A 16,256-nucleotide genomic window follows, 5' to 3' on the forward strand; every position below is an offset into this window, starting at 1 on the left:
CACCCTAGACTACCAGACCACCCCCAGATCCCTCTTATAGTCCTTTCTGTATTTAAGTTCCATCTTGCCTCTATGAAAGCGCTCAGGTGGGATCCAGCACAGACTCTGTCTAGCTGAGATTCTATCTGGCCTGCTTTGTAATACAAGCGCTACAAATGCTTAGGCTCCTTAAAAGCCAACCCAATTTGGCGAATCTTTAATAAACTTTGTTTTTCTTTGGCTATAAGAAGGTTTGAGTTGAATTCATTCGAGCAGGACCCAGCCTGCCAGTATTTTGGGGTCCCCAGCACCTCTAAACCTCACCATCCCCACCTGCTGCAGTAATCAGGCCAGGATTGGGTAAGCAGACAATTTTTAGGGCACCTTTGTGCACACCAGGAGGTGAGCTGTATGATCTTTAAAAGGCTGCTCAGACACCCAGGGGGCTGCTGAGTCCCACTGCTGCTTCCAGTGAGAAACGACCCTATGGCCTGGGCTGCCTGTCTGCAGGGTCGTGACTATAGCTACCAGCATATCCACACCTGCTGCTTCATCATTTGCCTGTTGCCACAGAGCTGTGAGATGTAATTGTAAAATGGTATGGGTGATGTCCTTTGATTCGTGTGTAAATTGGATTAAAGTGAGGCAGAGTTGCACAGAGCTGTCAGCCTCACTCTCTCCTCTAGAGTTATCACAGTCCAGTGGCAGGACAGAATGAAGATGACTGGTGATGGCTCAGGATGCAGTGAATGACCTTGGCATCTTTGATGTCTAATCAAGCTCTAAAGCGCTCCAAGTCACCTGCTTCAGCAGCCTTCATGGCCACTGGGACAAATTGTTCTCATCTGCCCAGTCTACCAGGGGAAGTCTTCACATACCTGGGGTAGACACCTCCCTAACTCACCAATGGGTTTGAGACTCCTTGGTTATTCTCAACCTCATTTGTCCTGTCTGCTGAAATGGTTTACCGGAGTGTGGCCGCTGTGCATGCTGCAGCTTCTTGGAGCTACAGCTGAGAGTTGGGTGGAACAGTGTGAGAGGAAAGGAGGGGGCATATGGAAGAGATGTAGGAAAGGCAGGCTGGGGTGGGTGTTAGTCAGTGAGAGATAGTGAGGAATCCAGGAAGACTCCTAGGTTTTGAGCTGAGGTGTTGGGAGGACAATGTAGCCTTCTACAATAATAGGGAAAGTAGAAGGAGGGGAGGATTGAAGGGAAAAGATAATGAATTCAGTTTTGCAGAAAATTGAAGGTCAGCAGGGAATTTGGGGCAGGATGGGGAGATTTGGAAATCATCAGCATAGAGATGATAATTAAATCCATGGGAATTTCTATGAGATTGACAAGTGAAGCAGTGTAGTGGAAGATATTAAGGTCCTGAAGGGTATACAAAGCTGAATAAAACATGGCAAGTACTCTTCCCCCTCTAAGACAAGCTGTTAAGCTTACTGCTGTTTTTCGGACCACAGCACTCCAGGCTCTTCTGTTCTCCTCTGTCTTTCTAAGACTGTCCAAGCTCATGCTCATTGTTTCCATGACACTATCTCTCCATCTTATCCTCTGCCACCCCCTTTTACTTTTGCCTTCAATCCCCCCCCAATATCAAGATCTTTCCTATGATTCTCATCTTCTCATTATGTGGATAAAGTATTTAAGTATTAAGTATTTATTCAATATTTGGCCAGCTAAGGTTAAATAATCATTCCTTCCCCATCACTTCCAATCATTTACTAACCTGTCTCATCATTTCTAAGTTTTTCAGAAGCTGATTCTGGACCTCTTGGTTTTTCTGTTTTACTTATCCCTTTTGTTTATATGTTCATTAGAATAGTTCACAAAGGATGGGCAAGAGAAATCAAAGGAAGAGAAATCAACCAGCTTTGTTACAGAAGGGCCTCAATCTGACGTGGCAGTGACCTTGAGCTATGTAATCAATCAATAAACATTTATTAAGATACTACTGACGGGAGTCCGGACTCTTGCAACCTGCTTGAATCTCCCCACTTGACCTGGTCTTTCATACTCAAATCTGTGGCCATTATCTGTTACCTCTAGATTGCCCCACCTACATCCCACCCAAGCCTTCCATTGTCTGATAACTCCCAACTGCTTCCAGCTGTTTCCCACTCTGGATTACATCACTAGTTACTCCAATTCCATTAAGATCCTCCTTAGACCCTCCTCCCAGACCATTAGACCACCTCTAGATCTTTCCTACGGGGATTTTCGGTATATAAGTTCCACCTCCATCTCCATGAAGGTGTTCAGGTTTAATCCAGCTCTGACTCTGTCCAGCTGAGATTCTATCTGGCCTGCTTGTCAATACGAGTGTTACAAATGGTTAGGCTCCTTAAGAGTCAACCCAAGGTGGTGAATCTTTAATAAACTTTTTTCTTTGACTTTAAGAAGGCCTGAGTCGAATTCATTCAAGCAGGACCCGGCGTGTTGGTATTTTGGGGTCCCCAGCACCCCTGAACCTCAACACTACTAAAGACATCTCTGCCCTCAAGGAGCTCACAATCTAGCAACATGCAAACAAATAGATACAAAGCAAGCTGTATACCAGATAAATAGCTTAACAGAGCAAAGGCCCTGGAAGGAAGAAGGGTTCAGGAAAAATTCTAGTAGAAGGCAGGATTTTAGTTGGGATTTAAAGGAAGTCAGGGAGATAGAGGTAAGGAGTCAGAGAGGAAGAAGGAACACATTCCAGGCATGGGAGACAGCTAAAGAATACGTCCAGAGAGATGGAGTGTCTTGTTTAGTAGACATCTAACAAGTACACATACCTCAGCTTTGTACCTCAGCTTCCTTGTGTGTAAAATGGGGTAATGGCGGCTCAGCTCAGCTCAGCTCACAGGGCTACTGTGATAATAATGATAAACTGTACAAAGACGTTTCTTCGAAACAGAGTGTTATACAAATGTAAGTTAAGCCTGTTGTTTCTTTAGATTGCTCTTTCTCTCACACTAACACACTTCTTTCAGAGGTGGTTGGAGTTTTGTTTTCAGCACAGGTACATAAATATGACAAGACCACAGTTTTCCCTAATCTTAAGCATTTGACATATTATAGGTTTAACTAAAATTAAATGGACAAAAGAAACCAACTAACATGAGACTGGGCTACATTCTGAGTAGTTTCATAGTCATGTGAGGACAAACTCCTTCCAAGTTCTCCAAAGATGTAAGAGGTAGAGTAGTACCTTTGGTAGAAAGATAGGAAGCTTCTTGATTAACACAGCACACCTTTCCTCAAAGGAGTACAAGTATTAGTCCTTAAAAGGAAGTCAAAACTAACAGAAACATCTGTGGCAGCAAAGTAGGCTAGAATGATATTCTCTATCACCCGCAACGCTAACTGGTCAGCATAGAGACGATTCTTCAGCAGAAGTGCTGTCCAAATAACTGTAAGAAGCAGACTATCTCAAAATGGGTAGGGATCTTAGAGATCATTAAACACCAAGAGGCCCTATGGCAATAGCTGGATACAAATTTAGAGACCTCTCCTTTCTCCTTCAAATCTTTCTTCCTTCAGTTTCTTGGTAAGCAGCTGAGATCACACTTTCTATCAAGTTTACTAAAACAGGAATCTGGTAGATGGAGACATTACTTTGGGACACTTTCCTTTAAGGATACTACTGCTTTGGCCTATCCAAAGGACCTCTCATACCTATCTCAGTGTAGTCATGCAGGGGCATGGGAGTCTAGCAAGTGAAGCACAGAGATAAAGAAGTTGTTCGAGGGTGCAGAATGGGCTGGAAGTCATGTGCCTTCCAAGGAAAAGATGACAGATCAGACAAGGCAGTGGAGCCTTGCAATATCAGGATGATACGACTGAATTACTTCTACTTCCCTTATCAATGAATCTATTTTTCACCTGTCTATATATCCCTAGCACTGAGCCCATTAATATAAATTTAACAAATTGTTGATGACATACTGACTGAACTGTGTCTTTATTGCCCTAGATATTCCCATTTAAGTCCTAATTCCTACCATTCTTTCAGTACGGCTCCTCTTCAGGAAGTCCTCTAAAACTTGAGGATTAAGAAAGAATCTCTTCCAATGCCTATTTCCCAATCCTGAAATATCTGAATTCTTATCAAGTGAAAGAAAGTACTGCTTTTCCATCTTCAGTGAACTTGGTCTGGTGCCTGCCCATAAACTAGAGATACCAAAGTCTTGTACTAAGAACCAACACAAGACCCATGGGATTTTTCTTGACAATATCCATGAGACTGATTGTTCATTTCCAGGGCTAGAGATGATTATGTCAAACAAACTATGTTTTGTTCTACCCCATTGTGGGGTGCATCGTGTGAAAGCACTTTACAGTAACAAAAACATATGTATAGAAAGACACTTTTCAGCTTGGCATGAGAGGAAGCAGCGAAAAGAAAAAATGGCAGGACAAAGTATACAGACTTTTATGGGGGAGAAATCTGGTGAATGATAAAGGATAAAGGATTCAAGGGTGAAATAAGATTTAAAGGGATGAGATCAGGGAGAACAGGCTTAATGGGAAAATGGTGGCGCATACAAGAGATGCCAGTGTTAAGAACCGAATCAGGCCCCTCCTTTGTTTCAGGCTACTGAGGGTTATGGTTGTCAGAGTAATCCTCACTCAGAACTGTTAAGAAGCCATTCAGTACCCACTTTCCTCCCAGACCTCCCCTTCTCTGTGCCCACTGTATTAGTCTGGGTGGGGGGAGGGAAGAGACTATGGATTTGCTTTATTTTCCACCAAAATGTGTTTTTAGAAAAGGGTCTGAGGAACTCATTTGCCCTCAGTGCAATTAACTGAGAAAGCTTAAAGTATTTCTCCCAGACTATTACCATTTTAACAGGGAACAAAGTTTATAAATGAAAAGGAGGAATCTATAAAGTGAAATTTCAGCTTTCAGCAAATGAGTCTATGTGGGAAAATGGTTTTTCCATGGAGTTAATATGTCCTGATGGTCAGACACAACCTGGTCTCCTGTGGCCTCCCAAAACCAACATTGAGGGAAGGATGGCATGGAACAGGTGTCTGAACTATTCATTCTCTACAAAGGAGCACCTCATGGCAACTTCTGGCCTGTTTGTGAGCAACAGGGAGCTCATGTCAGACTTTACAATATCAGAAACCATGAGGGGTAAGAACTTGGGTCAACAAAGCATGGGCCCTTACTCACTTTCTCAATTCTGCCAGGTTATTGCTTCATTGCCTATTTTCAAAATGGGGGAGAGAGAAGGGCGAGTGACAGCTTGGGAAGAAATGTAGGAGAGGGAGAAGAGGCTAACTCTGATGAAATGGGTTCAAATGCTGCTATTGCTCCTTAGTATCTGTGTAGTTCTAAGCACTTAATGTCCCTGAGCCTCAGTTTCCTCACATAAAATGAGGGGGCTGGACAAGACGGCTTCTGAGGGCCCTGCCAGTTTTAGATCTGGAATCCTATGAGGCTGCACTTTTGTCTTTCATCATGAAGAAAGTGTCTTTTCTAATAGCAGGGCCTTGACACTTATGTAGTCTCAGAGAGTAGTCAGGGCCCAGCAGGATCTCAGAACCAGCAGAGGACCAAAGCAGGACTGGGCCTCAGAGTGTCTGGCATAACTCTGAGGCTAGCTCTCTATCCACTACATCCCAGGGCCTCCTAGGATTGGCCTTCAGGAAGTTCAGATGAAGGGAAACAAAAAGGAAGGGAGCAGAGATGGTCCAGAAAGAAGGGAAAGTGCTCCCTCCCCTCCTCATTGCTCTATGGGAAATGAAGCCAGATGATTTTTCAGCTAGTCATTAAGCATTATAAATGACCCTGTTCCAGAAAGTAAGGCTTGGGCTCAATCATTTTAATGTAAACAGAGTAGCCTTTACCTTGTCATTAAGAAGTGGTTTGATCTCTGTGAGCTGCACGTCTTGCAGTTCATCCATGAGGACAGGAGATGGCACAGAGGCCTTCAGGAACCAGTCACACTGAAACAGAAAACAAAGGTGACTGAGGTGAAAAGATAGTTCAGATAAACCCAGTCATTGACAGGCTAGCCACAGGTTAGCTTAAGCTACCCTGACACTAGACTCATTACGTCAGAAAGCAAGCTGACCCAAAGAGCCAAGGACAGAAAGAAGGACATTCAAATATATTCGGGCAGGAGGCAAGGCACAGCTGCCATCATGTTCCTATTGCATACTTAGTTAACCAGGAGGTCTGGCTTTTAATACCAGATCTGCTATAAACTGTGTGGCCTTGGATAAGCAATCTTCCCCTCTCTGGGCCTGTTTCTTTACTGATAACATAAGGGAGATGGACAATATTTTCTTTAAGGTTACTACCAGCTTTAAGAGTCTTGACCAGCCAAATTCCAGACCAAACTGAGGTGAGACAAGAGAGGGATGGCAAATCAACCTTACTTAACCAGCTATGGAAAATGATGCAGTTTGGAGTTTCAGGGAATCCCGAAATGTGAAGGTATAGGGCAGCATCTCTCTGGAATGAATTCACCCACTTAAACCATCTTCTAGTCAGTGGCAAAGTTTACTGTTATGCCAATAAGAGTGGACAAGGACTGGTGCTTATATACAAAAAGGACAGTGAAAGGATGTGGTTGGGATTAGGGAGTGGTAAGTAGTCTGGGGTGGGCCAGGTGCAACAGTGAAAGCAATATCAAGTAGACTAATTAGGTGATCTAGATGGGCTGGGGGTAGGCCAGTTGCCTTGGCCAGAGCCAGTGACCTAGTCTGCTGAAATGTATGAGAAAATTCAGGGACTGGGCTGTTTTCAAAGACATGGTCTTTTTTTTTTTTTTCGGGGTCCAGGTCCCATCATAACCCATCATAAAGGGTATGCCTCTTAGGCATCTTCTGAGCTGTTACTGACCAACTGCCCAAATTAATTCATCCTGTTCCCAGACAGAAGTGATTACTGAAGGAAGAAAACACCCACAGCACAGCTACGGATCCCTCCACAAAATTTTGCAACTAATAGTACTTATACCCTAAGGAGACCTGAGAAGAACAGAGAACTGACATATACCTACGAATGGTTACTGGCCTGGGAGCTTCCAAGTACTTTATCAGCTAGTTGCAAGAATCCCCACTTTCAGGAAGAAAAGGAGGCATTCTGCAAAAATAAACACTCAAATAAACAGATAAACCCATCCTTGCTCCGTTATGCATACTTCATGTGCAGGAAAGAATACTAAGCCTCCAGAATATATTACCCAGGTCTTAATGAGTGGCAGATGTATTCATGGACCTATGGTTTGTTTAGCAGCCCCAGATTTTATTCAGTTCTCACTGTCCCAAGGCTTTGCCAATGAGCAATTTTATAACACCTGCAGGAACAGTGAGACCACGTGGTGGAAAATTCCATCTGCCGCTCCCTCAGCAGCACAGGCTAGCTAGCTCCTCTCCTGGGGACCTCGGCCGGCTGCAGCTTCAGCACAGATGATATTTTCAACAAACACCATTTGGGTTCTTAGTACTATTAATCCTGTCAAAAGGCTGGCAGGGATTTTCTAAACTGGGATAAAAACTAAAATTATCACCCACCCTCACTTTTCTCTTGCCCAGTGGTTTGTGAGGACGGTGAAGAGATGACAACAGTTCAAACTCCCTATGTTCCAAATGAAGCAATGGGCCACGTAGCAGAGAGTGGGTGGAACCAAGTGGATGGAGCCACCATGTCTGCCCCATGGAGGATGCCTGGAGTCTTAGTCAGAAAGCTGGCATTACTGTATAGTTCCACTGAAATGACTGCCCTGGGGGAGAGGACCAGGAATAATAATGTAATGGTTTAAGGATTGCAAAGTACATATGTTGTATCTGGTTTGATCCTCCCAATAACCCAGTGAGGTAGGTGCTATTATTTTTTTTATTCTCATACCACATATATAGAAACTGAGGTTGAAAAAGATTAAATGACTTGCCCAGAGTCACACTGGAAGTGGCTGAGATAGGATTCGATCCTCACTCCAAGTCCAGGGTTTTATCCACTGAGTCAGAATACTTAGGTTCTAATTTCAGTTCTGAAGCTCATTAGCTACGTGACTTTGGGCAGTGGGTTCCATTAGATATTGGTTGAAAATCCCTTTCTGTTCCAACATTCTGTGATACCACGGTGAATCAAAAATAGCATCACAGTTTCTAGCCTGAGAAATAGGAAGATCAATCTATGAGAGAATTGGCTTACTCAGGAAGGAAACAGTTTTTGAGAGTGGAATATGGTGATGGGAGGGTGGGTTTGAGGTGACTAAGGCTTTCGAGTGGAGGTTATAGAGGATGGGCCAGAGTTGGAGAAAGATTTGGAAGTCACCCAGATCCAAGTGATATTGAGCTCCACAAAGAAGAAAGTATACAGAAGAGAATAGGGGACCAATGGCAGAAGCTTTAGGGATGCTCACAGTTGTAGTGTAAGGAAGAAAATGAGTGAAAAGGGGAAGAATCAGCAGTAGTGCAGTAGGAAGTAGATGGAAATGGTGACAGGGAAAAAGACTAGATAGAAAAAAAGTCACTGTCATTTTACACACACAGACACACATTTTGTTTTGTTTTTTGTATGAGGACCAGAATGTGCCAGCTAGCTGCTCCTCATTATTATGTGATATTAATCTCTCAACCTCAGTTTCCTCATCTGTAAAATTAGGATTACCTCACAGTTATTGTGAAGATCACATCCTTGAAACACTATATAAATGTGAGTTATTAGTATTAGAAACCAAAGATTTAACTATGCAAAATTAGGATCAGTTCTCAAATTAAAAAAGCCCATTTCTGGAATCATAATTCAGAAACACAAGTAAGTATTGTTTTATCAGGTGCCAGTCAGAGGGATGCGTGCTCTTAGTTGGTTGGATGCAGAATTTCTTGTGGGAGTTGCCTGCCAGGGGCAACCATTATCCTTTACTTCTGGTCATCACCAAACCATGCTGCCTGCCATCCCACTCCTTGCCCCAGGCTCCCAAACTTGGAGTCAAGCTCCAAGTCATTAGCTCCTATCTGGAGGTGGGCTAGCATGTTTCATCATGAGTCCTTCAGAACTGTGGTTGGTCACTGCGTGATCAGTTGTATTCTTTGGAGCTATCACATTTATCTCATTTGATGTTTACCACGGCAGTAATGAAGGAGGAAGAACAGGTAGTTATTTTCCTCTTCTACATGAAGAAACTGAGGTTTGGATAGATTAAAGAAATCATGGCCACCCAGTTAACAGAGCAGTGCCTAAGGCTCACCCCATTTCCACCACCTAGAGGTCAGAGTGAGAGGCGTTTGCCATCAATGATTAAAGAGTTTAAACAATCTGATGAGTCACTGGAATAATGACTCCGAGGCAGAGCAAAAGTAGAGGTCCTCCTCATTCAGCATCATCAGCCTGGAGGGCTCACAAAAGACATTTTGCGAAGGTAGTGAAATCGATTAGAGACCCCAGAGAGGGACCCTCCTTTTTTCCTGGCTCACATGAGTAGCTGTGCATAACTGGCTCCATAAAGATGTAATCTCTTTTCACTTATTTCTGCAGCAAAGGGGAGGCTGAATTTACTAAGAGATGGGTTTGGTAGATTGGACCTGTTCTGCTTAAACATGGACCTCCACTCCCTAAGACTAGCCAGTTGTGGAGACAATTATATCCTGCATGGCAGAGACCACTTTAGTGGCATCAGGTGTCAGTCATGATGATTCCCATCCCCCCTCACACAAACCACCATGTATGGTACAACTGGTAAAAGCTGCCTAAGAGACTGCACTGAACATAATGGCTGTCTGGGCAGATAGACCTGTTCACATAGATAAGTGCTGTTAGGACAGCAGAAGAAGGCATGGCAATGGAGGTCACTCCTTATCCAAAAGTTTTGGAAGTGGTTCCCAAATAGAGGATGGATAAATAGGAGATTAACAACTAAATTATAAGGATGCTAGTAAAACTACAACAATATCCATCAATGAAGTGGCAACAGCCAGTTTGTTATAACCCAGGGCTCTCTATTAGGTCCATCAGGGCATCTTAATTTCCAAGATGACCACTTTTATTTTTCAAGGTCTAACCCATCACTGACTCCTGGGAATTAGTATATGTATGAATGCTTATGGTAATCTCTATGCCATTTTGTGGGTTAAAGAGAAACCCTTGAAATTACCCTAGTCATGTCATGTAGTTTAACACCCAATGTCGCCAAGTCCTGGGAGGGGTGAAACTATTTCCTTTCTAGTGAAGGATATGAATGAGGGTGCATTGCTCTGTTACCTCTTATAATACCTATGTGGCTGGTGAAGAAGGTAGATGGACCTAGTGACTTACAGTGGACCACAAGGGATGAACGAAGCCATGCCAGTTGTTGAGGCTGTTCCTGGCTCATCAGTGTGGTGGCCCAGACAGCCCAGGCTATCTCTGAGTGAGTAGTATGGGGTTGTCTGCCTGACTAAAAGACTCTTCCTCTATTCCTATGGCTAAGGTTAGTCAGGAGCAGGTTGCTTTCACCTGAGAAGGAGCCCAGCATGGTTTCACTAACATTCTTTAGGACTACTTGACCTCTCCCTCATGTTGGCATAGTCTGGTGGGCAGAGAATGAAAAGAATGATGTTGATTGGTCCAGACAAGGCTATGGTGGTAAGGAATGTATATCTGATGGTAGCCCTTATGATAGACAAGAGGTAGGAGACCAACCTTATAAAAACCCAGGGTATAGTCCACTTACTCAAGTTGCTGGAAATATAGTTGACAGGGAGAATCTAGATAATTGTGCACTCAGTCTAGAATAAGCTATTGACACAATGAACACTGGCAGAAGGTACCAGCAGTATCAGAGGCCCTAGCAAAGCAGGTCGCAATATAGGCTCCAGCACAGTAGGAAGCATCATTGGCAGCAGCACAGAAACTAGCAGCAAAGTAGAGAGCCCAAGAAAGTGGCAGGGTTCATAAAAAAAATTTGTGATTGCCAGAGGTCAAGGCCTCCAGTCTCAGTCCTGATATCCTTACTCTTCTTCTCAATGGTCCCCTTCTGAGGAGGACCTGGCTCTTGAGGATTGCTGTTTTGCCTGATTCATGAAAGGTTCCACCCACTGTAAGATGGGCACGTGCAATTGGACCACAGAGGCTGACAATGATAATGGGATCTGCTGAGAGATGGAGATCCTGCTAAGTCCTCCCAGGGGGTTGATCTATGAACTTGAATGATTGGAACATGTGAAAGATGGATAAGACCTTCCTCTACATTGATCCTAAGCTGTGGCCATGGATTTGGCTGACTAGTATTGGGCCTGGTGGGAACAGGACTGACCAATTAAAGGCCCTCTCCTGCCTTGGGCTCAGGCCACTAGTAGAACCATACCAATGAATTTCCTGCAGAGAGCTGTTTGTGAAGCCTGACAGCACCTATTAGAGGTATCATGTGAACTCTGCTGAACTGAACAATCAGGTTGACACCCTATAAGAACAGCAGAGGTTGGGAGTAGGTCTCATTGCCATTTTGGACATAGGTGAGAAGATGCTATGGATATGAGACCTTGTTAACCCAGAGGTAGGAAGCTATTTTTAGCCAATGGGGCTTCCTATGCCAATCAGAACACTCACCTCTGAAAGACAAGCATGCATGATTCTGAAACAAAACCTTTATTACTATGCCCCTGACTATTAGAGTCTGAGTGTCCTACCTTCCAGAAGCTGTGACTGTGCTTAGTAGTGCCATCTTATGAAGGGGGAAGGCTCTCAGGTCAGTTTCTTAGATCTAGTCCTCTTACCTTATAAGTACAGTCTACTTTTGGACATAGTTCTGGCTGACTGTCTTCAGTCCTTCCCTAGGCCTCAAAGTCCCTGTATCCTCCAGGGGTCTCAGAAGAGGCCGCTGAAATAACTCAGGTTCCTATCACTTGACAAGTCTCCTTTCCTCCAGGAATGCAGTGGAATTGTTGGGAGGTACTTTGCTTTCTAATAACACAGTGGAGGTGAAAGTATCTCTGCCTAATAATGGTGAATTTGTATTTTCTTGAAAGAAAAGGGATCCCTTAGCCAAATTTTGAGGTTGCTGAATGTTGATGAGAGAATCTTTACGTATCCCCTAGAGAAGGAGGCAGCACCTCAATTAAGGTCTCTAAGGTAAAGATTTGGTGTTTACCCTCTTAAAGGGCTCCCCAGGAGAGGAAGGTCCCAACTCATGGGTCAGACAACAGAGGGGATGGCGTTACAGAGCATGCTTTGATAACAACCCTGGCACCAGGACAGGCTGCATGCAAGAGGGTAAGGATATTTCCTCTCTTTACTATGACTCACAACAAGGATTGGGGATGGTCCTCAGAAGTGCTGCGATCACTGCTGTGGTACTAATGTGCTGTTCTTCCTCCACCTGCTCACTCCCTGGTCATACCGGAAGAGCCAGTGTGAACTGTCTCCAGCATTACCACCACTCAGATGACCTGGGAGGTGCAGCATGAGATTAAGGTCTTTGGCTTTCTCTCTATTTAGTCACTTTGTTATACTTCTCTCCAGAGGCCAACACGTTGGGTTTTTTTTGCTCTGTTTTTTTCTTTTATATGAACTAAGCTCTTCCTCCAGTGATGCCTGCATCAGGCTTTTCACCTTTCTGTGGTCAAAGTTGTCCAGTAATGACTCTAAGGCTATTTAAACAGAAGATGGTCTTTTAGAAAATCTTTAGGACCTTGTCACCAAGAGGTGTGGTGGGAGCAATACCTAACTAGGATGCTTTCCATGTAGGCTAGGCTAGTTTGTCCTTAAAAAGCTGGGAAAATATTCCTGAAACTTGACTGATCCAAACTGATTGATTGATTAGGCTCTGACCACACACAATGTTCATATGGCTTCCCAGATGCCCAGGGCCAAAGGCTAGCCCTTAAGGAGTCAGTGCCCCCAGACTGGACTGATGTCCCACTATCACCTGCATCACCATATCCATCAGATCCAACATGTTCTGTTGAGCAGGTTGATTTCTGTACAGAGACAAGGGGAGTTGCAATGATCTGACTTGTCTCATATGCTTGTTAAGTACCCTTCCAAGATACTGTTGAGTAAAATTCTTTTTTGTTAGATAGTCTATGAGTGTCTCATTTCGTTCCAATCTCAAGTCTGAACCACTGCATTAGCTAGAGTCTGGCTTGGCCTACAGTAACTTAAACAAACTGATATTAAGTGAAGTGAGCAGAATCAGAAGAACACTCTATATAACAACTACAATAATGGAAAGAGAAACAATTTTGAAAGACTTAACTTTGATTAATGCCAATACCCAAACAAGGATCCCGAAAATTCATGATTATACATGGCAGAGAGGTGATGGACTTGAGGTAAAGAATGAGACGCTTTCAGACACAACAAACTTATCGAATATACTTATGTTAGAAGGGAGGGTTTTTATGAGGGGGACGTGACAGAGATGTAAAAAAAGGGTGTCAATAAAACATTTAAAATCATGCAGAAGAGAACAGAAGGAAATTTAGAAGAGAATAAAGACAAGCAGAGCAGTGCTGGTTCTATTGTGTTAAATGTTACTTTTAAAAAATCGTATGCAATAGAGATTCATAGTCTCACAATCGTTTTCTTCATATATGTTCTTCATAGATGGAAATGTTTATATTTGTTAATGTTAGTGAAATTCATAATAAAAAATAAAATCTAAATAAAAACGTTAAGCTTACTATTTCTTGAATAACATGATCAGGAACTACATTACTAGCCTGCTAATGTCCAATTCTGTAGTCATCCACTAACAGCTGCAGAAATTCTTTTCTTTATCAGTTTTTTCCAAGATAAACTGATAATATTCCATTAGCTTATTTTCCTGGGTAATGTTTATCATTACAGCCATATTTAGCAGCGAGATCACAGTGAGGTGGCATAATTTTCTTGATTGACAAGTAAAAAAAATGGAGGCAGCAACTAGTTCCCAACAGGGGATGAGAAAATGAGAAAAAACAAAGTCAGTAGGCACTGGCCAGATGGAGTTGACCTGCAGAGCATTTGTGGGCAAGAAGATATAGAAAGTGACCAGAGAGAGAGAGAGAGCTAAGCAGCTGGGGGAGGACACTCCAAGAGTATCAAGACTATTAAAGATAATGAGATATCTACTATACATAAGACTAAGTACTAGATTAATCCACATACAAATGAGGGCAACTATTTCACAAAGCACTATCCTTTCCTACAATAGTCTGCTGAGAGGGTATCTATTTCTATACATGTGTGAAAATTTTAAGTTAAGAGGAAAAAAATGAACATTAAAAAAGTCTAAGTATGCCATCTTTTAAAGACCTGAAGTCACCTTGCTAGTTGAAAAACATCAACATATAGCTTGATTCATAAAATGGTAATGACTTAAATGTTTAGAAGTGTGGTAAAAGTCTAAGAAGGAAAAATAACCCAGATGTAAGCTTTCTAGCCTTCACACCTCCACTTTCCATGTCATAATGAACCAGATAGGATCTGTTCATATGCCTGGATACATGATATATGCAATTAATACTAAAGAAGTAGAATAGATTACTACAGATGTTGGGGTTCTAACAATCAAATAGGTGAGAAAAGACAAGTAAGAAACTACAGCATCAAGCAGTTTTACTAACTGCCACATAAGTGCCAAAAAAGTTCAAAGGAGAAAGGTCATTTGTAGCTGAGGTGATCGATGAAAACTTCTAGAGAGTTATGAACGGACAGAAACTGACATATGGCTTCCTTTATGTCAAAACTAAAATCCCAGCTTTTATAGGAACACTTCCTCCAAGCCCTCTTAACTCTAAAGCTTCCTTCCGTTAGTTATTTCCTATTTATCCTGTATATAGTTTGTTTTGATTATTTTTGTTTGCCTGCTATCTCTCCCATTAGATTGTCAGTACCATGGGGGAAGGGACTGTCTTTTGACTTTTTTTTTTGTATCGCCGGCATTTAGCACTTAATAAAAGTTTGATTAGTTGCTATAGAAGTTCAAAGAAGAAAGGGAATATTGTGGGTGGCTTCATTCCCCGGGGAGGAAGGATGTAAATTAAGCTTTAAAGGATGGTTAAGTATCAGAAGTAAACAAGAGGAGAGGCAGGTACTGCAGGTGACAAAGCCACAGAGGTAGGATTTGCAAGGTGTGTTTGGGGGAAAGTGAGGGGAACAGTTTGGCTGGAGCAGAAGGTTCATACTGACAAGCTGTGGGAGGTAAAGTTGAAGCCAGATTTCAAAAAGCCTGAAAAACCAGGCTAAGGAGTTTGGATTTTATCTTGGGAGTAAAGGGAATCCACTAAAAACTCTAGAGTGATACAGAAATATAGGGACAAAGAGTCAATCTGGAGTTTGAAAGTACTCTTGGAGATTACCTAGCTTAATCCCTTTATTTTACAAAGAAGGAAAGAAGCAAATCACTGACAAAGGTGAGGTTAGAATCAATCCACCAGACTTCAAGTCCAATGTTCTGACAACCATCCCAACTTACTATGATAATTTCCATAAGAAATTCCATAGAGTTTCATAAAGTGGACAGTGTTTTCAAAGGTTTAAGTTTTGTTGACTCACCATTACAATGTCATCAAATACCCTCTAGAGAAGCGGTATCAAAATGCATATTGATTTAGAAAATCACAAATTAACATCAATCTACATTTTATCATATTTTCACTTATTTCATTAAACATTTCCCAATATTGTAGTTCTGGCCTTGAGGTTCGAGGATTTCTGCAGCCCTGGATATTACTATTCTCTTGCTGTGTCCTCAGGGACCAGAGGAAAGCAAGGTATCTCAGGAGTTACATAAGAAACCAGATAAACAAATTCAAACTCCTAATCCTGTAGAAGAGACCTAAAGTTAAAATATAAGGCCGCTTAGCAAGATGATCATTGTTCCTTTTTTCGATAACAGAATAAGTTCCCTGTTGCCTCACTACTGATTTCTGTCAACTTTGAATCAAGATTTGTCAGTGATAGATTTAATAGGGTGAAACAACATCACATCCCATGCTGGCCTTCCAGGCAGAGGGAAAAGCAAAACCAGAAGGGCAGGAAGGTATTGGGACAGTAATCAGCAGTTTGGCTAGTGTCATGCATGGAAGGGAAAATATAAGATAAGGAAAGAAAAGCAAGAGGCACCAAATTATAAAGAACCTTGATCAAGTTAAGGAGTTTAGACCACTGCTAGTTCTGAGCAGAAGTCTGCCACGATGAGAGCAGTGTGGGGAGTCGACTGCTGGGCTGTGAGAGCAGGACCCAGTTCACTCTTCTGTGAAATAGGGACAGTGACCCCCAAAGGACCATCCCACAGGGATGCTAGAAGATCCCTTCAGTACCTAGTCCAGCACTAGGCACACAGTAAGTGCTTAATAAATGTGTG

The 16,256-nt window shown here is 42.6% G+C and overlaps 1 protein-coding gene across 13 annotated transcripts in view; it reads right to left on the reverse strand.

The window, feature by feature from the left end:
• Window positions 1–16,256, reverse strand: part of NDRG3 (NDRG family member 3) — a 72,684-nt gene that overhangs the window by 43,346 nt on the left and 13,082 nt on the right. For 10 of the 13 annotated variants that reach the window (XM_072631434.1, XM_072631441.1, XM_072631446.1 and 7 more), the window contains exon 2: window positions 5,827–5,925. In XM_072631434.1, coding sequence (XP_072487535.1) covers window positions 5,827–5,925 — 99 coding nt within the window. Of the gene's footprint in view, window positions 1–5,826; window positions 5,926–6,982; window positions 7,070–16,256 lie in introns of those variants that run through there. The other 3 variants (XM_072631442.1, XM_072631445.1, XM_072631439.1) reach the window with 1 other exon arrangement.

This window comes from Notamacropus eugenii, chromosome 1, assembly GCF_028372415.1.
Source record: "Notamacropus eugenii isolate mMacEug1 chromosome 1, mMacEug1.pri_v2, whole genome shotgun sequence".
NCBI classification, from domain to species: Eukaryota; Metazoa; Chordata; class Mammalia; order Diprotodontia; family Macropodidae; genus Notamacropus; species Notamacropus eugenii.